We start from the raw sequence: 24,064 nt of genomic DNA, 5'->3' as shown, positions 1-24,064 counted from the left end.
AAGATTAGATAGAAGTGGTAAAGCATGAAGTATATGCTCAGTATACTTTAAAACTCTGAGTCCCCACTGGGTACCATTTACCCTGCAAGCGCCATAAACACCATACACAGTAATGCATGGAACCTTGTTTTTTATGCAGCGGCAGATTATCCTGACCATTTTTGTTCTTGTCAGATTCAAATCCAGATCTTGTTGACCACAGTCTGAACTTGTGACCACTTGGCTTCACTAGGTGCTTTAACTGTTCACCAATATCGGGAATGGGCACTTAGCCATTTGTCTTTGTGGGGTGTGTCTCTAGAAAGACTTTAAAGTGCTCCTTGGTCCAGAGGGGACCCAGGAAGCAACTCTTCTGGTTTCTGACATGGAAACAGACCAGGATAACCCAAAACAGGATAAAAGTCTCTGGCTTCCTCCAGTTTTGAAGGAGAAGAGCTTTGGGAGGTGCAAAGTAGAGAGGGAAGCTTGTTGTAAAAAGTAAGTCCTTTTCTAAAGACATTTACAAATATGACCAGAAACCAAAGGGAAACCTTGTATCAAATCTTGTACCATTTAACATTACATTTCAGTACATCTTCTTAAGTCCAAGAGACTCAGAAAGGCAGAATTAAATCAATCAACCTTATAACAGTATAGCTTCAAAGATCATATTTTAGTAGGTAAAAATCTCTCATTTTAACAGATCATGCAAACAGGAACACGAGACATAAAACACCAGCTTGTACAGACACTCCCACTGGCTACATGTATTACAGTTTAACATCCAGTTTTAGCATATAAATCACAACCAGATTGCAACATAAACACCAGCTAAAACTGCCTGTTCCCATTCCTTTGTAAGTTTTGACTTAAAAAGTATGACCATAAAAGTACATGATGATGTTTCTTGGATAAACACAGCAGAATTCCCAGATGAAAAAGTATACTGTTCCTTCTTCAAGTATCACCTCTGTGGCCACATTCTATGTCAGCTGTTCTTCCTCTCAATATACTCCTGTGAACTGCCACCACTGTCAGGCATTATGAATGTGTGTGTGTGTGTGTGTGTATACTGAATAGAACAAATTTTTGCCTTTTGGAGAAAATGTGTTACAGTGAGTTGAAGCCACAGGATGTTTGCTCCAGCTTTCTTATAACTAGTTGTGTGATCTCAGGTCCCTTCTTGCACCTTGCTGTTCCTCCTTGGCTTTTCTCATAACACCATTCTCCTGTTGTGGGGTGTCATGGGGCTTAAATGACATCAACCTGGCACAGCCCTCAAGCAATTGGCTTTCTTCTCCCCACTCCTCTTTTTTCGTTTCTAATATACAACCATCTAAAAAATATTCCTTTTCTCTTTGAGGGAGGCATTTAACCTCTTCTTTAATAGGAGAATGGAATTTGGGTTTGAAAATGATGGATGTGCAGACTGCGTCATTTCCCATCAACTCTTAAGATGTGCATGAGTGAGAAATAATACAGTGGAATCAGCCACGGTGGTTCAGGCACTGGATCTGGAGAAAGCTGCAAAAGAGACTCAGAAGAGAGGTGTTCTGAGATGTGGCAGTCACAGTGGAGTAGCTGTCCTGCCTTTCAAGGTGACCCCGGTCAGGGACAGCATCTATCTGCATGTCTAAGGTCTCTGCTCCACAGACGTGGAGCTCCATTTGAAGAAGGCTCCAGAGTTCCACTGGAACTCTACCCACAGGTCCCTTGAGTCGCCCAATAATTTGAGTGTGAAAGCTGGAATTAGAGTGTGAGCCTGAGGCCCCCACATTCCCGAGAAACAGGAGAGCTTGGACAGATCTGAGTCTCTTGCAAACATTCGGCTCTCAGAGTACAATCTCTCTGCTGACCACCACCATCTGCTGTTCTTCCCACTGCGCCTACGAACCTTCCAAACTCCCCAGCCCCTAAGACCATTCTTCCGACTCCAGAAGGCCCAGGTGCCTGGCAACGCAACAGGCTTCCTCCTTCACTTCCTTCAGGGACATCAGTAAGCGTCACTTGGCTGCATCCCCTGGGAGTCTCTCCTAGGAACGAATGTGCAGAATTTTCTTGAAGGTCTTCTTGAAGTTCTCATTGCACAAGGGGTAGATGAGGGGGTTCAGCGTGGAGTTGATGTAGCCCAGCCAGATGGTGAACATGTGCACATGCTGGTTGCAGCAGCTCTCACAGAAGGCAATGACCATGAAGAAGATGAAGTAAGGAATCCAGCAGATGATGAAGGCCGCCATGATAAAACCCAACTGCTTGGCGGCCTTCCGCTCTCGGTTCATGTGCAAGCCAGACACGTACTGTCTCGAATGCGAGCGGAGCCTCTTCCAAGTGAACTTGATGTACTCCAGGCCTGTGCTAGACTCGCTTCGCGACTTGCCTTTCGCCGGTGCCGGCTCTGCGGGGGTGTCCGAGTCTGTCCGGGAGAAGGACTGGCTGTCACCTAGGATCTGATCCTCTAAGGCCTCCTTAGCCCCAGGCATGCTCAGGCCCTGCTCACCCATCTCAAGCTGGTTCTGGCTCTGGTTGATGGCTGCGTAGCCCCTGCCACTCCCCTCTGCCTCCGGCTGCGCCTGCACAGTGTCAAGCGGGAAGCAGTAGAATTTGCCCAGTTCTCCATCCTTCTCTTCCTTCTCTTGGCTGAAGACACCTGGAGATGTCACCTCTTTTGGCTCTTGAGATGGTGGCTTCAAGACAGGTCCACCCCCGGTGTCTTTTGGCTTCCTTTTCAGAACCTCCCAGGGGGACTCCTTCCCCGGTTTCTTAGCGCCCACCTGGAGGTTCTCCGGCTTCATCTTCATGTCAGAGAAGGAGGGGAAGGACCCGTTGATGAGCTCCCGGTGCTGGCAGTGCTGCCGCACAGCCTTGTAGATCTTGGCATAAAACCAGAGCATGAGCAAGGTGGGCAAGTAGAAGTTGATGATGGCGGTCATGACTTTGAACCACGTGACGTTGTAGAAGTCCGTCTCACACTTGTCCTCCCGGGGCTCTGGGGTCTTTGGCTGGAAGTGACGCCAGCCCAGAATGGGGATAATCCACAGGAAGGAGAGAAACCAGGCGGCTAGGATGGTGATGGATGCTCGGGTCTTGGTACGATACCGCAGGTACTTGAGGGGCTGCTGCACAGAACGGTAGCGGTCGATGCACAAGATGAAGACGCTGAAAATGGATGCCGTGCTGGCCACATAGTCCATGGAAAGCCAGAAGAGGCAGAGAGGACGCCCCAGGGACCACCTAGACATGAGGAGGTAGAGGATGTTCATGGGCATGACGACCACCCCCACGATCAGGTCGGCCACTGAGAGGCTGACGATGTAGAGGTTCCCCACGGTGTGTAGTTTCCGCTCGCTGCGCACAGCGTACAGGACCAGCAGGTTGAGTCCCACTGTGACCAAGGAGATGGTGCTCAGGACCACCACCAGGGGCGTCAGCTGGGCATCGTTGGCAGGGGCAGTCTTATTCCCCTCACACATCTTGTCTTCAAAGACGCAGGAGGAGTTGGGACAGGTCATTGGCACAAGTGTAGCCTCCAGCTACGGCTCACTCCTGGGGGGAAAGACACAAGGATTCAGGTCAGAGGTCCCGTGATCAGTAGCATCACTCAGCACTGTCACAGGCATCAAACCATGGTTGTGTGCAATCAGGATGATAGACACTGCTGGTTACCTGCAGCCTGTACCCCCTGCCTCCTTAGCCATCCCCTCCTTCCTTCAATCATTGACTATTCATTGCATCGCTGAGCACTGTACTGGGTGCTGGGAATACAGCAGTGAGCAAAGCAAAAACCTCTGTCCTCAAAGAGCTCACATTCTAGTGGAGGGGCATGGGCTAAAACGAGGTGAGGTTTGGACAAGTCCCCTGTTGCACACACGTGCTGGGAGGTAGGTTGCATCATGATTGGTCTAAGCTGCATATGGTGCCATTGTTTCTCTTTGCCAGTGGCTGGTCTGGGAGTGGGTGTGAGACGTGCCTCTGGCTGACGAGGTAGATGGGGCAGTCTCATGGCAGAACTGGGGATCTGGAAAAGTTCTTCCTCTCTGACAAATGAGCAACATGAATACAAGGGTGTTTCCTACTTGCCCTCTTCTTTGTGATAGGAAGTGATGCATGGAGCAATGGCAATCATCTTGGGGCCATCAGGGAAACACCAAGAAAACCACTGAGATGCCAACTCAGAGTCTAGTTGTTACTGAGCTGCTGAGCTGACCCTGGAGTCTTCTTCCACCAGGCTGGTTATTATGAGAAATACTTCAATATCTTTTTTGCTTAAGTCACTGTTGTGAGAGTTTTTACTTGCATCTAAAGCACTGCTAACCAATATAAGGGAGGGTTACCAGCGCACACAAAGCATGAAATAAATGTAGAAAATCTGCTTAGATGAATGGTTCTCAAATGGGAATAGGATTATGTTGTCTGAGAAAGCATTTTTATCATTTCACTTTTATATTTGATTTTTTTTTCATTACATAAACTATGCAAAGTAATATGTAACACACCCTCTGCTGGGGGACTATACTGAGAACAGACTGCCACAGCTGATCCTCAACTGGGGTGGAGGTCACAGTTGGTATTAAAACTTACAGAAGGTGTTGTTAGATTTTTATATCAATCAAAAAGTGGTATGAGTTTAAGGAAAACTGAGAAATACTAACAGCGTAAATGTCTCTTGATAATTCAGCAAAAAACATTATTTCTACATTAAGGCAACACCAGATAAATTCTTGGCTAGACAGCTATATTCTTATGACTTTTAAAGATAAAAAGCAAAACCCAGTCCAAAACAAATGGACCTAATTAAATTTGAATTCTTTTGCACAGCAAAAGGATCTATGGACAAAATGGAAAGACAGTCTACCGAATGGGAGAAGATATTTGCAAATGATATGATTGACAAAGAGGTGAATATTGAATATATACAAACAGCTCATATAACTCAACATCGGAAACACACACACACACACACACACAAAACCAAAGAACCTGATTAACAAATGGACAGAAGACCCTAATGGACATTTTTCCAAAGAGGACATGCAGATGGCCAAGTAGCACATGAGAAGATGCTCCACAGCACTAATCATGAGGGAAATAAATGTGAGTCAAAACCACAATGATACGTCACCTCATATCTGTCAGATGGCTATCAGCAAAAAGAACACAAATAATGTCGGTAAGGATGTAGAGAAATGGGCAACCTTATACACTGTTAGTAAGAATGTAAATTTGTATAACCATTATCGAGAACAGTATGGAGGTGCCTTAAAAAAACTAATGTGACCCAGCAGTTCCGCATCTGGGTGTACATCTGACAAAAACAAAACACTAACTCAGAAAGACGCATCTACCCCAACGTTCGCTGCAGTGTTATTTACAACTGCCAAGATACTGGAGCAACCTAAGTGTCCATCAACAGATGAATCGAGAAGACTGTCGCATATTATATATGTATGCACAATGGAATACTACTCAGCCATAACGAATAAAAGTTGCCATCTGCAACAACACAGATGGACTTAGAACGTATTACGCTTAGTGAACAACCTCAGATATGCAGATGATACCACTCTATTGACAAAAAGCAAAGAGGAACTAAACAGCATTTTGATGAGGGTGAAAGAGAAGAGTGAAAAAGCTGGCTTAAAACTCAACATTCAAAAAACCAAGATCATGGCATCCGGTCTCATCACTTCATGGCAAATAGAAGAAGAAAAAGTGGAAGCAGTGACAGATTTTATTTTCTTGGGCTCCAAAATCACTGCGGATGGTGATTGCCCCCATGAAATTAAAAGACATCTGCTCCTTGGAAGGAAAGCTATGACAAACCTAGACAGCATATTGTCAGCTACAAATTGGTACTTGCCTGTCAACTACAAATCGGTACTTGCCAAGAGCATCTGCCAGTGACTGAACAAGCGTTTGCCATCTGCCTCTGTGGAGACTGAACCTTGTGCCTCTGCAGCTGTTAACCTGAAACCCCCTCTGTTGAAGGAATCCAGGGTGCAGTGAGGCATTCTGTTCTCCAGGGAATCTGGTGGGACAGGTCTTCAGATAGTTAGATATTTTCAGGAACTGATTTCACGATCCCAATCCTTGTATCTCTTCATATTTAGAAAAACACTAAATCCCTTCATGGTCACATGAGCTCCTTGTGACTAGCAGAAAAACTTTTGTAGAGTAAGCTCTCGATTGCATTGAACTTCCCAGTCACCAAAATCGTATATATTGACATTTCCCAACTGCTTCTTTGCAGCAGTCTCTCAGAGCTATCTGAGGGGCTGTCTCCTGGGCTGTAGTCCTCATTTTGCCCCAAATAAAACTTAGCTCACAGCTCTCAAGTTGCACACATCTTTTAGTTGACAGTATTAAAAAGTAGAGGCATCACTTTGCCGACAAAGGCCCATCTAGTCAAAGCTGTGGTCTTTCCAGTAGTCACGTACAGATGTGAGAGTAGTACCATAAAGAAGGCTGAGCACTGAAGAAATGATGCTTTTGAACTGTGCTGGAGAAGACTCTTGAGAGTCCCTTGGACAGCAACGAGATCAAACCAGTCAATCCTGAAGGAAATCAACCCTGAATATTCATTGGAAGGACTGATGTTGAAGCTGAAGCTCCAATACTCTGGCCACCTGATGCGAAGAGCTGACTCATTGGAAAAGACCCTGATGCTGGGAAAGATTGAAGGCAAAGAGAGAAGAGAGTGGCAAAGGATGAGATGGTTAGATAACATCCCTGACTCCATGGACATGAATCTGAGCAAACTCTGGGAGATGGTGAAGGACAGGGAAGTCTGGCATGCTGCAGTCCATGGGATCACAAAGAGTCGAATATGACTTAGGGACTGAATAACAACAGTAACCCAGCAAAAACACAAATGCTTAGTGACTTAGTCCAGACAAAGACAAATAGTGTATGATATCACTTATATGCGGAATCTGAAAAACACAACAAACAAGTGAATATAATAGAAAAAGAAGCAGACTAGTAGATAAAGAGAAGCAGTGATTACCAGTGAGGAGAGGGAAGGGGGAGACAAGGATGTGGGTACAGGATGAAGAGGTACAAGCTATTGTGCATAAAACAAATAAGCTACAAGGATACACTGTGCAACACAGATAATATAGTCAACATGTTATAACTATAAATAAGCTATAAAAATACGAAAACACCGTGCTGTGTGCCTATAAGTTATACCTATAATAAACATAATATTGTACATCAGCTATACTTCAACTGAAAAAAACAAAAAAAACAAGACCCTAAGATATTTGATCTTTATGGAAGGAACTCTTGAGTTACTTCACTGGAAAAGAGCTACTTGAACAGCACTGACTTTTTGGTTGTTGTTCAGCCACCTTGTCGTGTCTGACTCTTTGTGACCCCGTGGACTGCAGCACACCAGGCTTCCCTGTCCTCCTGGAGCTTGCTCAAACTCATGTCCATTAAGTCAGTGATGCCATCCAATCACCTCATCCTCTGTCGTCCCCTTCTCCTCCTGCCCTCAATCTTTCCCGGCATCAGGGTCTTTTCCAATGAGTTGGCTCTTCGCATCAGGTGACCAAAGTATTGGAGCTTTAGCTTCAGCATCAGTCCTTCCAGTGACTTTGCCCCAGCTCTATCACCAAGACAGATCAGAGGGATCTCTCAGCCTGCGTCTTCTCGTGGGGCGTATGTGATAGGTGCAGTCGGTGAACTCCAAAGGTTCTTCCAGAGTGTCTGTTTTAGAGTCTCGCTGTACGTGTTTTTCCAAGTTCTCCTCCAGCTCTGCACTGCCACAGCCAGGGCAGCTATCTGAGTCTTCCGCCGGTGCCTCCTGTGACGGCTTCATTAGCATCCCCTTCTCTTCCTGTGACCCAGCCCTGCCCTCTGCTCCATCACTCTCTGCTGTTGGCCTCTGGGGTCTCACCCACTCACCCCACTCCACTCCAGCCATCATCCCTGTCAGACAAGCCCCGAACCTACAGCTTCAGCCTGTAGCTTTCTCCACTCCCACATCCTACACCCCATACCTTACAGCTTCTCCTTCAGCCCTGTGCTAAGTCGCTTCAGTCATGTCTGACTCTTTGCAACCCCATGGACTGTAGCCACCAGGTTCCTCTGTCCATGGGATTTCCCAGGGCAGGAATACTGGAGTGGGTTGTCATTTCCTTCTCCAGGGGATCTTCCCGACCCAGGGATTGAACCCACGTCCCTTATGTCCCCTGCACTGGCAGGCGGGTTCTTTACCACTAGTGCCGCCTGGGAAGCCCTCCCTTCAGCCCTGCCCAAGCCCAAATCACTTGGAACTGTCCACAGCCCCTTCAAGAAGGAGAAAAAAGGCTAGGGCCATATCATCCCTGGGATTTTTATTTTTCATTTTGGTTAGGAGGAAGCAGGAAGCACTTCCCTAATACACTCCCAGCTGGGTCTTCCCTAGGTAGCTCTTACCTCCTGCTTCCACAGGAGGGTCTCATTTCTCTCTTTCCTTCTAGCCTTGAGGAAATTATTTCCTTTCTTAACTTCTCTTTTTGCTCTTTGCCCCACACATACAGAGGAAAACAATTCTTTTTTATTGTGCATATACTAGTTATCATTCCACAGTTCCATTTAACAAAAAATTAAGTTTTCATATAAAGATCTATGTATTTTTCCCTTTTTGATTAAAAAACAGAAGTTTTCTTGCTTGAACTGAGATCACAGAAATGATAATAAGTGTGAAATTAAGTGGTTAAGGGTGAAATCTACTGGTGTCTGCAATTTAACTTTGAAATGAGTCAGAAAGTAAGCTGAATGGATGATTGCTTAGAAGAATGGATAAATGAGTAGATGTATGATAAAGCAAAAAGAGCAAAACATTAATTTATGACCTGGGTGGTTGGTGTATTATCGGTGTTCACTGTACAATGCTTCTAAATTTTCTCTTTCATTGATACTTTTCATGATAAAATGTGGGAGAAAATATAATAGATAAACAACAAGATCTTACTGTATAGCACAGAGAATGATAGTCACTATCCTATAATAAACCATAATGGGAAAATAATATGAAAAAGAATATATATATATATTATATGTGTACATATGTATATAATTCAATAAGCTTGCCATACACCAGAAACTAATATTGTAAATCAACTATACTTCAGTTCCAAAAAGGGATAAAATATTGGAGAAAACTAATACAGCATAAGCTTATCTTCCTCACTTAGTTCAGTTCAGTCAGTTGTGTCCGACTCTTTGCGACCCCATGGACTGCAGCACACCAGGCTTCCCTCCATCAACAACTCCCGGAGCTTGCTCAAACTCATGTCCATTCAGTCAGTGATGTCATCCAACCATCTCATCCTCTCATCCCCTTCTCCTCCTGCCTTAAATCTTTCCCAGCATCAGGGTCTTTTCCAATGAGTCAGTTCTTTGCATCAGGTGGCCAAAGTATTGTAGCTTCAGCATCAGTCCTTCCAATGAACACCCAGGACTGATTTCCTTTAGGATGGACTCGTTGGATCTCCTTGGAGTACAAGGGACTCTCAAAAGTCTTCTCCAACACCACAGTTCAAAAGCATCCATTCTTTGGTACTCAGCTTTCTTTATAGTTCAACTCTCACATGCATACATGACCACTGGAAAAATCATAGCTTTGACTAGACAGACCTTTCTTGGCAAAGTAATGTCTCTGCTTTTCAATATGCTGTCTATGTTGGTCATAGCTTTTCTTCCAAAGAGCAAGCATCTTTTAATTTCATGGTTGCAGTCACCATCTGCAGTGATTTTGGAGCCCAAGAAAATAAAGTCTGCCACTGTTTCCACTGTTTTCCCATCTATTTGCCATGAAGTGATGGGACCAGATGCCATGACCCTAGTTTTCTGAATGTTGAGTTTTAAGCCAACTTTTTCACTTTCCTCTATCACTTTTATCAAGAGGCTCTTTAGCTCTTCTTCACTTTCTGCCATAAGTGTGGTGTCATCTGCATATCTGAGGTTATTGATATTTCTCCTGGCAATCTTGATTTCAGCTTGTGCTTCATCCAGCCCAGCATTTCTCATGGTGTACTCTGCATATAAGTTAAATAAGCACGGTGACAATATGCAGCCTTGACGTACCCCTTTTCCTGATTTGGAACCAGTCTGTTGTTCCATGTCCAGTTCTAACTGATGCTTCCTGACCTGCATATAGGTTTCTCAGGAGGCAGATAAAGTGGTCTGGTATCCCCATCTCTTTCAGAATTTTCCACAGTTTGTGGTGATCCACACAGTCATAGGTTTTGGCATAGTCAATAAAGCAGATGTTTTTCTGGAACTCTCTTGCTTTTTTGATGATCCAGTGGATGTTGGCAATTTGATCTCTGGTTCCTCTGCCTTTTATAAAACCAGCTTGAATATCTGGAATTTCGTAGTTCACATATTGTTGAAACCCGGCTTGGAGAATTTTGAGCATTACTTTGCTAGTGTATGAGATGAGTGCAATTGTGTGGTGGTTTGAGCATTCTTTGGCATTGTCTTTCTTTGGGATTGGAATGAAAACTGACCTTTTCCAGTCCGTGGCCACTGCTGAGTTTTCCAAATTTGCTGGCATATTGAGTGCAACACATTCACAGCATCATCTTTCAGGATTTGAAATAGCTCAACTGGAATTCCATCACCTCCACTAGCTTTGTTCGTAGTGATGCTTCCTAAGGCCCACTTGACTTTGCACTCCAGGATGTCTGGCTCTAGGTGAGTGATCACAGCATCGTGGTTATCTGGGTCATGAAGATCTTTTTTGATTAGTTCTTCTGTGTATTCTTGCCACATCTTCTTAATACCTTAATACCTGCTTCTGTTAGGTCCATACAATTTCTGTCCTTTATTGTGCCCATCTTTGCTTGAAATATTCCCTTGGTATCTCTAATTTTCTTGAAGAGATCTCTAGTCTTTCCCATTCTATTGTTTTCCTCTATTTCTTTGCATTGATCACTGAGGAAGGCTTTCTTACCTCTCCTTGCTATTCTTTGGAACTCTACACTCCTCACTTAAGTATCACCATAAGCTCTATTTTTTACCACAGTTTCTTTTTCAGAGTTTAGGCATATTATTTTGATAACATTATAAAGATAAAAGGAGAATATCAAGAAATATTTGTCAAGTGAATAAACAAATGAGCAAGAGGCAGGTGCTCCAAAATATCTCAGCTCAGACTCATTCATTCAACAGATATTTACTGGTAAAAGGTTTTTTTTCGGCTCAGGGATCCATTTTAGGAGGAAGAAAACCCACTTTTGTTCTCTGAAAACACGTGTTTCAGAAGGATTCCTGGAAAGGGGTGTGCAGGAGCCAAGCTGCTGCTGGGAGCCCGGCAGGGGGAGGAGGAGGGTGGCCCAGGGGACTGGGTTCCTGGGAAAAGTGGGTTCTACTGGGAGGCAGCCCAGAGGGCGGCAGGGGGTGGTCACATCTGCATCTCCTGTACATCCCACTCTGGACAGAATATGCAGGGTCCAGTGCAAAATGAAAAGCCAGGAAGTTATCAATCATTTCAGGATGGAGGCAGAAGAACACTGACCCGAGTGTGGGGCCATCCTGAGCGCAGGGCTGGGTGACTGCCATTCTGGCCTCTTTTCTCACCTGACCCCTGAAAAGGCTCCACTCAGTGACACAGCTAATGTAAGGTGCGTTCCCCTCCCGTGGGGATCTAAGCTCCTCGGGGAATGATCTTTGAATGGTTTTCCCTCCCTCAATGCCAAAGGGAGGCCAGGCACTCTGGCTGAGGGTGGGCAGTACCTGGGGATATGGGTTCACACGGCTGCACAGGATGCCACACCCCACTCAGGCTGCCCAGTCCCTGCTGGGCTCTGAGGTGCCCTCTCTGGGGTCAAGGTCGAGCCTACAGAGATGATGTGCCCTGGGGAGAGAGAACCGAACCTCAGGAGGACATTTCTAGGGACAGGGCATTTCTAGAAGAAAGAACCAGGGCATCCAGGGGTCTCAATAGCATCGTGTCCCTCGAGGAGCAGGCCATGCAAGAGAGCTTTCTCACCCGACTCTGCCACGTGATGGGCTGTGTGGAACCTGGGAAAACAGCTGGGTCTCCAATGTCCTCAGCTGTAAAGTAGGACAAGCGGTATCCCCTCCCTGCAGGGCTTTCTGGAGCCTCAGTTGAGACAGTGAGTAGGAATGCTCTGCTAACACCCTGAGATGACAACGTGGTAACAAGCAGAAATGGATCCTTCCTCTCTAAGAGGCAAGCCATCATTTCTGAGTTGAGGCAATGGCTCCATTCCAAAACCATGAGCTTCAGTGGAATTTTTACTAGAGTGATTACAGTCTAATCCAATCAGGTCCACGTGCCCGCAAATGAAGGTGGTCAACTGTCCATCCACACTCTGGGAGTGCCAACTGGGGCAGCTAGCCCCTGGGACTTTTCAGAAATCTGTTAGTAAGTAAGTACCTGCCACAAGCCCACAGCGAGGTCTTCTGATGATCTCCAAGGCAGGGAGGAGGAAACGGTGACCTCAGGCTCAGAGGAGTACATCAACTTACTCAAAGTCACACAGCTAGAAGTGGTTGGGGAAGCCAAGATTCAGAACTAGGTCTGACTCAGAGTTTCTCAGCGTTCACTCTATTGACATTTTGGCTGGATAATTCTTTGTTGTGAAGGGGTGTCCTGTGCCTCGTTGGATGTTTCGCAGCACCCCCAGCCTCTACTCACCAGATGCCAACAACACCCTCTCCTTCATTCCAAAAATATCTCTAGACATTTCCAGATATCCACTGGGAAGCAAATGAGCCACAGTTGAGAGCCACGGATCTAACTGAAGAATATACCAGAGAAAACAGCTTTCAGCTCCAAGGAAAGAGTGTCAAAAAAATAGATGTTGTCTAACAATGCAATGCATTGCCTTGAGAGATACTGAGCTCCCCATCACAGAAGGTATCCAAGAAGAAGAGGCTCTGGCTCCAAATTAGAAATACTCCTGCTTTCTCAATGGCAATTCTTGGTTTTAGATATAAGGAGCCGCGGGGCAAGAACTTCTGTTGACATCTAGAAAGGGGAGGCAAGGGGAACTGGAGGATCTGAGAGATGCTACACAGAAGATGAGGTGCCCAGTACCTCACTGCTCCTCTTTCTCTCCCATTTAAGCAATGCTGGTCCACGGAAGGCTTGGAGCTCATGCGGGGAGTAGGGCAGGGCAGCAGTCCAGAACCCAGGCTTTGGAAACCAGTCAACCTCTGCTGTCATCCTGCTTCTGCCCTGGTCAGCTGGGCAAGATATTTCACTTCACGAAGCCTCAGTATTCTTCACCTCTAAAACAGGGATAAACCCCTAATACAGGGCCTGACATACCAGAAGTGCTCATTTAACAGTAGCTGTGCTGCTTTCTCCCATTTCTTGGTGAGTGATGCAGCAAGCCCCTAGCCAGCCCCATCAAGCTCAGAGGAATCATCCTGACCTCTTCCTGCTTTTCCCGATGGCAGAAACTGTTAATAGGTTCCCAATATCCCTTATCCTTTATTTAGGAATAGACTTCTGCTATCCACATGAAAACACGGCTTCCTAGAATAGGACCACATTCTCCAGGCTTCTCTGTGGTGGGTATGACCGCATGACTAAGTTCCAATGAAATGGAAACGGAAACATAGCTGGCAAGTTCCAGACATCAGCCCTAAAGGAAGGATGCGTTCTTTACTTTGGCCCTTCTTCCAGCTGGCTGGAATGCTGACAGGATGAGCAGGGCTTAAGCAGCTATTTTGGGACCATGAGAAAGAGCGTCAAGATGAGGGAAGTGAAGCAGTAATTGGGAAGGAGCTGAGGTCCCTGATGATCGTGAAGTTGCCATACCAGCCAGAACCACCTCTGGATTAGCTTGGGTTTTCTATCACCAAATTCTAACCAATAGTACTGCCCCTGACTTCAAGGAATTTGTCATATTAGGATGAGAAGAAAAACGAAAGATAAACGAACAGCATCAGAAAAAATAAATTAGAAAGTCCATGGCGGCATCACCGACTCAATGGACCGACTCAAACGCCAGGAGGCAGTGAAGGCCAGGAAAGCCTGGTGTGCTGCAGTCCATGGGGTCACAAAGAGTTGGATGCGACTTAGTGGCTGAACAACAATTCGACTGGGACAAGTGTGATAACTGAGGTAAGATCAAAGCAGGTGACACGACATGGGAGGGAAGAGCAGTCTCTCCCAAGGTAAAGTGGGGACGTGGAGAAAGGCATCAGAGAACGGGTGACGTGTGACTGGGCTGTGAAGGATGAGTACGAGTTTCCGGGCGGCAGGAAGAGGGATTTAAGGATGAACAAAAGAAAGAATGAAAGTACAGAGCTGAGTTCGAGGTGTTGGGAGGGAATTGTTGGAAGAGACTGGAGTACAGAACAAGGAGTCAGGGGACGCAGGTTGCGGCTCAGGCGGAGTTGTTGTTTATTCGCTCAGTCGTGTCCAACGCTTCTGCAATCCCACGGACTATAGCCCGCCAGGGTCCTCTGTCCATGGGATTTCCCAGGCAAGAACACTGGAGCAGGTTGCCATGCCCTCCTCCAACAAGTAAGTGTTTTACCCTCTCTGCCTTTGCCTGTGCTGTTTCTCCTTCCTGGAGCATCCTCTCGCCTTGAAGCTCTTAGCTGCTCCTCCTTCTGTGCTCATGACACCCTAACGCTCTCCCCTTTTTATCACCTATCTTATCATTCTTTCTTTACTTGATTCTCCGCAACTACAGGGCGGTACCTCTAGGGCGTGGGGTGTGCCCACTAATTCTGCTTCTGAAGGTCGACACCCAGGGTCATAAGGGGGATACCACCTCCTTGACGGCAGGGACCACACCTTTTCCTTGCTGCTATTCTCCTGTGCTGGCGCATGATAGATGCCCAGCGGACGCTCAGAGTTTACGGGATGAGCTCTGAAACGAAGACCCACATAGGGAAAGAGCTGCAGAAGACATCGAAGGACCTCAGTGCAGAAGCTATGGGCGTATTTCTCACAGGCATCTTTAAACCAACAAAAACTTGAGGTAAGATTTGTACTATCAATGAATACCAATACCTTTCAGTGACCTTTCCAACGTTTTCTGGGAAACTTCTTTCATGATAATCCAAAACATGAATAAAGACCTAGACAGAAAGATGCTCGCTGCAACGCTATTTATGCTAAGAAACGAAAGGAAATGATCTAACCTTTGGGAACTACACATATTATGGGATAGCTGCAGTCATCGACAATCACATTTATGGAGCACCAGTAATGATATGGGAAGATGCTTATGATGAAATTATATTTACAACAGATGTTGTTTGGACAGGATGATGTCAGTTCTATGAACTAACAGGCTTAGAGAGAGGGTGAGTCTCTGCTATGTTAAAAGTGGTTTCCTCTGGGTAGTAAATAATGTTTATTATCTCTCACATTTTCCAAGATTTCAACAGCAAAAACAGACATGTTAGTTTTGTAACAGTGTGAGTAAGAACTAACTGTCCTCATTTTTAAAAGCAATATAAAATAGATTTATCCCACTGGAGAAAAGTTTTTTAACGTCTTCCACACTCTCAGAACATCTTTTATTTTCTTTGGTAGAAAGTGGGAGTTTGGGATTCCTTTCGTGATACATTCTGAACTGCCTCCCTCACCACTCCCCATTCCAAACTGCTCAGCCTTCTGCCTCATTTGTGCTGGATGGTTACTGTGGTCAAGTAAGCCAGAACATTAAATTCTTTGCTCTAATTCTAAGAAAGAGGCGCCATGCATGAGGGGGCCCCAAGTACTGCATATTCTCATTGAGCCTGGCCCTGGCATCATTTCCATCAATCACTCATGTTTATCAATGCCACTGGCAGTGGTGCAGAGAGCTGAATGCAAATAGCAAAATTCCATTATGAGCCCAGCACTGCACAAATGTGGCTGACTTGAAACTAGGACACTGCCGGGCTCAGAGTCAGCCTCTGGGTGAGACGCAGGAGGCACAGGACTCTGGGCAGGCAGTGGCCCCAGAGAGTTTCCTGGGGGTGGTGGTACACATTCAAACATCTACAGAGTCAGGATGGTGGTTTAGTCGCTAAGTCATGCCCGACTCTTGTGACCCCCTGGACTGTAGCCCACCAGGGTCTTCTGTCCATGGAATTCTCCAGGCAAGAATATTGGAGTGGGTTGCCATTTCCTCCTCCAGGGGATTTTCCTGACCCAGGAATCGAACCCAGGTCTCCTGCATTGCAGGCAGATTCTTTACTGATGGAACTACAAGGGAAGCCCACAGAGTCAGGGAGGAAAAGTTAATAAGAACAGAGCACTGTGTGTGACGTAAGATAGTGTGCGGGGGCTGGGCCAAGCAGGAGACGACGTCTTTTGTCCGAAGAGGTCAGTTGCCACTCAGGCCACCAACAGGCAAGTCCAGAGCTGCCTAACTTTAAAATGAATCCTAAAAGCTGGATTTTTGCATGAAAACTCTGTGTTTTTTTTTTGAGTTGTCCAGTAGTTGGCTGTTTCATTTGTTTTCTTATACACTTAAACACAGGTGGAGCACAAACCAGTTTGGGGGATCTGACCTGTGAGCCCTGAACTGGAGACGTGGATCTACCTCACAGGGGATCCAAGTGTGGTGAACACAAGAAAATGAGCCTGAGGCTGAAGAGACACTTTTTGCGGGTATTTGCCCAGCTCATACCAAGCCTCCTCTCTGAGAACCATCACTCATCTAGGAGTGGGTCCTGGTGGCCAAAGTCACACCATGTACACTCAACGTGATTGGCCAAGGGCTGTCTTCTGATCCCAAATGGGCCAATCTGTCCAATTCTTCTTCCGGAAAATTGGAATTAAAAGAGTTGCGCAGTCAAGATCAGATACTCAAGTCTCCTGAACTGAAGTGAGGCGGAAATGAGGGCGGAGGCTGCCACTGGGGGGCAGTGTTGCTCACCTCCAGGCAGAAGGCGAGGAGACAGGCAGATGCCGTGACGCTCCTGCACGAAGCTGAACTAAAGCTCTCCCTCACACCACACACACAGACTAACCCAACTCACACCAAAAGTCCTAAATGTATGAGCCAAACCTCTTAAACATCTTAGAAGAAAGAGAAGAAAATCTTTGTGACCTTGAGTTAGCCAAAGCTTTCTTAGTCACAACCCCAGAGGCACAACCAATATAGGAAATAAATGGCTAACCTGGTCTTCATCACAACTAAAAACTTCTGTGTTTCAAAAGCAAATGAAAATCTACAGAATGGGAGAAAATGTTTGCATACTGTATATCTGATAGATCATGTATCTGATGTATCCAGAATACATAAAGAACTCTTCCAACTCATAATAAGAGAAAGAAACGGATTTAAAAATGGGAAAAGGACGTGACTAGATACTTCACCAAGGAAGATACGGGAATGGCTCACAAGCACATGAAAAGATGCTCAACAGCGTCAGTCTTTAGGGAAACACAAACCAAACCATAGTGAGATACTGCTGCACACCCACCAGGATGTCTATAATTTTAAAAGACATACAATAACAAATGCTGATGAGGATGTGGAGAAGTTAGAATCCTCATATACTGCTGCTGGGAGTGTAAAAGGGAACAGCTACTTTGGAAAAGTCTGGCATTTCCTTAACACTTAAACGTAGTTACCAGATGGTTCTGTGGTAACTAGAATCATCTAGAGATATGCCCCAAAGAACTGGAGATATATGCCCATGTATTTGTGTTAACGTTTCCAACACTCTTCATAACAGCCAAAAAGTGAAAACAACCCGAACGTCTATCAACTGGTGAGCAGATAATCAAATTATGGTCTATTCATGTTTGTCAATAAAAAGGAACAAAGTACTGATCCATGATATAACATGGAGGAACTGCAAAGACAGCCTGCTAAGTGAAAGGAATCCAGACGCAAAAGGCCACAAATGCAATGTATGATTCCATTCCTACGAAGTGTTCAGAATAGGCAAATCCATACAGATAGAAAGTGGATTAGTGGTTGCCTGGGATGGCACCCCACTCCAGTACTCTTGCCTGGAAAATCCCATGGACGGAGGAGCCTGGTAGGCTGCAGTCCATGGGGTCGCTAAGAGTCAGACACGACTGAGCGACTTCACTTTCACTTTCCACTTTCATGCATTGGAGAAGGAAATGGCAACCCACTCCAGTGTTCTTGCCTGGAGAATCCCAGGGACGGGGGAGCCTGGTGGGCTGCCGTCTATGGGGTCGCACAGAGTCGGACACGACTGAAGCGACTTAGGAGGAGGAGGAGGGAGTTTTTTATTAGCGGTTGGTTGGGGGTGAGAACTGGAAGGAGTCTTTGAAAGTGTTGGCAATGTTCTAAGGTTAGATTCTGACAAGGGTCCATCTAGTCAAAGCTATGGTTTTTCCAGTAGTCATGTATGGATGTGAGAGTTGGACTATAAAGCTGAGCGCCGAAGAATTGATGTTTTTGAACTGTGGTGTTGGAGAAGACTCTTGAGAGTCCCTTGGACTGCAAGGAGTTCAAATCAGTCCATCCTAAAGGAAATCAGTCCTAAATATTCATTGGAAGGACTGATGCTGAAGCTGAAGCTCCAATACTTTGGCCACCTGATGCAAAGAACTGACTCATTTGAAAAGACCCTGATGCTGGGAAAGACTGAAGGCAGGAGGAGAAGGGGAACACAGGGGATGAGATGGTTGGATGGCATCACTGACTTGATGGACATGAGTTTGAACAAGCTCTGGGAGTTGGTGATGGACAGGGAAGCCTGGCGTGCTGCAGTCCATGGGGTCACAAAGAGTTGGACATGACTGAGTGACTGAACTGATCTGAAAGTTAGATTTGAATGGTGACTGTATAGCTCTGTACACTAACAATAACTGAATTGTATGATTCGCTTAGAATGGGTGAATTTCATGGACTATAAATAACAAAGTTGTTTGCAAAGAAATGCAGTGAGTGAAGAAAGAAGCTGCCAGGGTTTCCAGATCTGTTTTGGTACACTAGTGGTGCTCCCCAAAATACTCACCATAGGATTTGTTCTTAAAGGAAATAAACACATGCTAGACAAAGAAGAATGAAAGTAAAGATGGGCTGGGCCACAGTCTGCACTCTGAGCGTCCCAGGAGCCAGAGCAAAGAGGTAAACAGGATCAATGACAAGATTTTTAGTGTCACTTAAATGAAAGCAAACTAGCTGCTTAGCATAAGGACAAGTTTAGCTGATGCTAAGTTTTCATTAAAATGTATCTCATGGTTTCTTGTAAAGGGAGCACAGTGAAATGTTACGCATAATTTCTTAGTTAATCATCAGAATTGGAAATATGGAAACAATGTAGCTATATCAACCCTTTCCTCCTGTACCTAACTGGTTTTCTCTCCTTGTAGAATTTGGCTTAAGACTTTGGAAGGTTGGACTTGCTTGATTGTTTGTCTGCCCCTCCCATCCCCCAGCACTGGTGGGACAGGCTGGAATTTTTGTTTTTTAATTAGGTACAGGAAAGGGAAGCTGAAGGCTAATCATCATTAAATGGCAGAGGAAAAAATTATAAAAAAAAAAAAACACCAAACAACCCTGCTCTGTGTATTCTCTGGTCTAGAAATGCAATGGAGAAAAAGAAAAGTCATATTTCAAAGACTTTCTACATACACACTGGGCTAGGGGTAGGGTGGTTTCCTTATTTAATCTTCGCAGTGCTGAGAACCACACAAGAAAGTAATCCTTCATGCCCTCATTTTAGAGATGTGGACACAGAGACTTCTGCAGCTTGCTGGTTGCCCTGCATTAAGGAAGCTCCAAGGGCAACTGAAGGGCAAGTCTCATTTAAAGGCCTAAGTGATACCCACCTTCTAAGACATCTGAAGGAGCTGCAGACATCCCCCTCCTTGCCCTCATTTGCCCTCCTTTTCACTACGGTGAGAAACAGAGGAAAGTGAAGAAATGCTTTACGTAATGAATTCATGGAATTGGAAATATAAACATCCGTGCTAACATTAGTCCAGGATGCAGCACCCACGGTACTGGGCCCAGCACAAGCACACGTATGGTTTCAGGACAGATGAATAATGCTTTCTTCCTGGTCCAAATCCTTGGAGACTAAGCCGTGAGAAAGGCACTCTCAAAGACCAAAGTTATCCAGGGTGTCCTCTTCTTAAGAAAAAAAGATTATGATACTGAAGTAAATAAGAGCTAACAGAAGAGAAAGAGAGGCAGACACGGTGTTTATATGCGGCAGCTCCTGGGCGATCAGGGTTTTCTTCAATGTCTGTGTCCCCTTCAGGCAAGTGACCTGGTGCCTGACTGCAGTGGCCACCCCAGCCCCACACCAGGGCTCTTCTGCACCACCAGCTGGTCAAGCCCTCCCATTGGTTCTGGGGCCAGACTTACCAGTAATGTGTATGTATAGGGGCTCAGGTGTGTGTCAGTCAGGGTGGCTGCTGACTCCATGCTAATATTCATCCATCCATCCAACCATATAAAAAGTCTTTATGAGACCCCATGGACTATAGCCCACCAGGCTCCTCTGTCCAGGGAATTCTCCAGGCAACAATACTGGAGTGGGTAGCCATTCCCTTCTCCAGGGGATTGTCCCAACCCTGGAATCAAACCTGGGTCTCTTCTGCATTGCAGGCAGAATCTTTACCATCTGAGCCACCAGTTAACATAAAGGCTAAGCACAGCCCCTGTCTTCGTGAAGCTTACAACCTATACTAGTGGTTATCAACCTTGGCCTGGAGAGCTTTGCACACATACTAAGACATTTGCTTCAGGGAAGATGGGGTACAGGTACTTTTTCCTCTTCTTCTGGCTAAGTTCAATTTAAAAACCCTGGACATCATATTTAAAACAAACAGAAGATGATTCTGAAAAATGGAGAGGCGTAGGTGGACCAGCTACTCTTTGGATTTCTTTGGAATCCAGGACCCGAAGAATCACGCAGCATTGAGTCCCCTGGGTTTTCCCTTGGCCAAATATATTCTGAGACTTTGAGCTGAAGAAGTTGGCAACTCAAAGCACCAAAGGGCACAGGCAAAAGAAAAATAGCCCCAGTAAAAGCCTGCTGCGTCTAGACAAAAACACAGGAAAAGCGCAGGCCAGGAAAAGAGAACACCTCCAGACAATGACTGCTCTGCGGCAGACAAACAGCACAGAAAAACACGGGAGCCCAGCTCCCATCCTCGCCAGCAAGGGCTGAGAGGGGAGCCAAGATCTTGACCCTTGTCAGGCTACACATGGAGACCCAAGCCCTCTGCCCCCACTGGGGTGGTGCCCCTACAGTCCCCAGTAGGGCTGTTCATCCCTATCCATGAAGACAAACCCCACATCCACCCTCACAGTGTCTATGGAGGCAATCCAGCCCCTCCCAGCCAGGGAGTTATCCCTGGGGGCCTGGTGGGGAGCCTGAACTCTACTTCCCTGCTCATCAGTAATGAAGACCCCGCCCCACTTCAAGTGTCAGAGAAGCCAAGCGGGGAGAAGCCACAAGGAAATAATGAGTCGGTGCACCCTCCCCCCACCGGCCCTGCCTCCTCTGCTGAAGCAGGGATGTCCCTGGTGGCCCAGGGGTGGAGAATCTGCCTTCCAATGCAAGGGATGCAGGTGTGATCCCTGCTTGGGGAACTGGGATCCCACATGCCCTGGGGCAACCCACATGTGGCAACAACCGAGCCTGTACCACAACTAAGACTCCATGCAGCCAGAAATAAACCGAGTATCAAAAAAGCAAGAAATCAATAGGACAAGACTCAAATATGATTCAGAGTCTCATAACATAATATCTAAACTGTCCACACTTCAGTCAAAAATCACTTGTCATGTCAAAAACGGGGGAGATTTCAAGTGGAATTAAAAAAAAAAAATCAAGAGATACCCGTGCCATGATGACAGACATGTAAGGATTGTGTGACAAATATTTTAAAGTAATCATCATAAAAACACCCAGTGTGCAAATGGGAACATGATTGAAACAAAAAAAAGGAAAGCCCATGTGCCTAGAGCCTGTGCTCCGCAATAAAAGAAGACAACCCAGTGAGAAACCCACGCACCAAAATAAAGAGTAGCCCCATTCACCACAACTAGAGGAAAGAAAGCTCCCATGAAGAAATGAAGACCCAGCACAACCAAAATTAAATAAAAATTTTAAAAAGATTCAATAGTTATAAAAAGAAAATAAGAACCAAATGGAAATTTTCAAACTGAAAAAAAATCTAATAACTGAAAAAAATAAAATAAAAACACTCACTGGAAGTGTTCAACATCAGGATGGAGGAAGCTGAGGAAAGAATTAGTGACCTAGAGGACAGCACAATGGAAATGATCTGCTCTGAACACCAGAAGGAGGGGACTGGAAATAAAACAGAGTCCCAGGCGCCTGCGGGACAGCAGCAAAACAGCTCACATTCCTGTACACAGTCTTGGAAGTTGATGAAAAAGAGGCTGGGGATAAAAAGATACTGGAAGATAAAATGGCTAAAAATTTCCTAAATTTGTCAAGAGACAGAAACCTACAAAACCAAGCAGCTAAGATAACCTCCCCTACTCCACAAAAGAACCCAGACCAAGACACATAATAATAAAACTTCTGAAAATTAAAGAAGAAAAAAATTTGGAAAGCAGCCAGGGAAAAAAAAAAAAAACCAACATGCTACCATAATAAGGAAAACAGCAGATCACTCTTCAGAAAATAGAGAGGAGCAGAAAGTGACATAAAGTTTCTTAGAGGCTGAAAGGAAAGAACTGTCAACCCAGGATCTCATACTCAGTGAAAATATCCTTAAGGAATAAAGGATGTCAGCACGTTCTCAGATAAAGAACTTGTACAACACTTCTATGCAGAAAACTGCAAAATGCTAATAAAGAAAACATCTAAATAGACACACAGTGTCCACAGATTAGAAGATTCCCAGTAAATAGGTAAGCACAATAAATAAGTCAGTTCTACTCAAATCAGTGTAAAGATTTAATGCAGTTTCTATCTCAATCTCAGCAAGATATCTTACAGAGAAGGAAAGACTATTCCAAAATCTATATAGAAAGAGAAAAGAACCAGAAATAGCTAAGATAATCTTAAACAAGACAAATAAATGAAAGAAATCAGTCTGTGTGATTTCAAGACTTATTATATGGCTACAGTAATCAAGACTGTGATATCAGTGGAGACAATGGAACAGAATAAAGAACTAAGAAATAATCTTGCACAAATATGCCCGAGAGATTCTTCACAAAGGCACTACACCAATTTAACTGAGGTCAGGGTGTTTTCAACAAACGGTGCTGGAGCAAGTGGACATCCACAGACAAAAACTAGAATCTCATACGTGATTAAAAAAGTCACTCAAAACGGTTCACAGACATAAATGTGTTCAGTCGCTCGGTTGTGTCTGACTCTTTGCAACCCCATGGACTCTAGCCCACCAGGCTCCTCTGCCCCTGGAATTTTCCCAGGCAAGAATACTGGAGTGAGGTTCCATTTCCTCCTCCAGAGGAGCTTCCCGACCCAGGGATCGAACCCATGTCTCTTCTACCTCCTGCACTGGCAGGCGGATTCTTTATCACTAATGCCACATGGGAAGCCCCAGAGGTAAAACAAAACCATAAAACTTTTATAAAAAAAAAATTAGAGAAAATCTTCAGGGTCCAGGCCAAGGCAAAGGGTTCTTAGACTTGAAACCAAAAGCATGAACCATAAAAAAGAAACCCTGATGAACTGGCTCTCTTGTTCAGTTATTTACTGACTCCCATCAGCACAGCACAGCATATACATGTGTCTCTTATACCATTATTTACTTTGTAATTTTTTTAACAGATTCACCTTATTTTTTTAAGCTTAAATCCATCCCACTACATATGAAAAACTAGTCATCTTTTTTTTATCATCTGTAGAAACTTTCCATAAGAGTAAATAAGAGTGACAACAAAATACTGTAACTAAATTCTAGCCAAACATTTTGAGGACTGCTCTTCTTGTTTTTTTTTTTTAAAAAGATAATCAAGGGTAAGATAGGTGTTAAAGATCTACCAACACCAAACTGCGACTCTCCTGGAGGTCATCAGAAAAGACTGAAAACCCATGTGAGTCAGTGTTAATGCCACATCTGAGTACCCTTTAGAGTCACTTCAAGTGAAAGTGAAATTCGCTCAGTCGTGTCCAATTCTTTGAGACCCCATGGACAGTCCATGGAATTCTCCAGGCCAGA

At 45.0% G+C, this 24,064-nt stretch overlaps 1 protein-coding gene across 2 annotated transcripts in view; it reads right to left on the bottom strand.

Moving 5' to 3' along the window:
- Positions 1-633: 633 nt before the first annotated feature.
- The window catches only part of HRH1 (histamine receptor H1), a 110,685-nt gene continuing 87,254 nt past the window's right edge, over positions 634-24,064 (bottom strand). For both annotated transcript variants that reach the window (XM_061397112.1, XM_061397113.1), the window contains one exon: positions 634-3,522. In XM_061397112.1, coding sequence (XP_061253096.1) covers positions 2,013-3,488 — 1,476 coding nt within the window. In that variant the 5' untranslated portion in view covers positions 3,489-3,522 and the 3' untranslated portion in view covers positions 634-2,012. The remainder of the gene's footprint in view (positions 3,523-24,064) is intronic.

Source organism: Bos javanicus, chromosome 22, assembly GCF_032452875.1.
Source record: "Bos javanicus breed banteng chromosome 22, ARS-OSU_banteng_1.0, whole genome shotgun sequence".
In the NCBI taxonomy this organism is placed as follows: Eukaryota; Metazoa; Chordata; class Mammalia; order Artiodactyla; family Bovidae; genus Bos; species Bos javanicus.
This window is presented reverse-complemented; position numbering and strand designations above follow the sequence as displayed.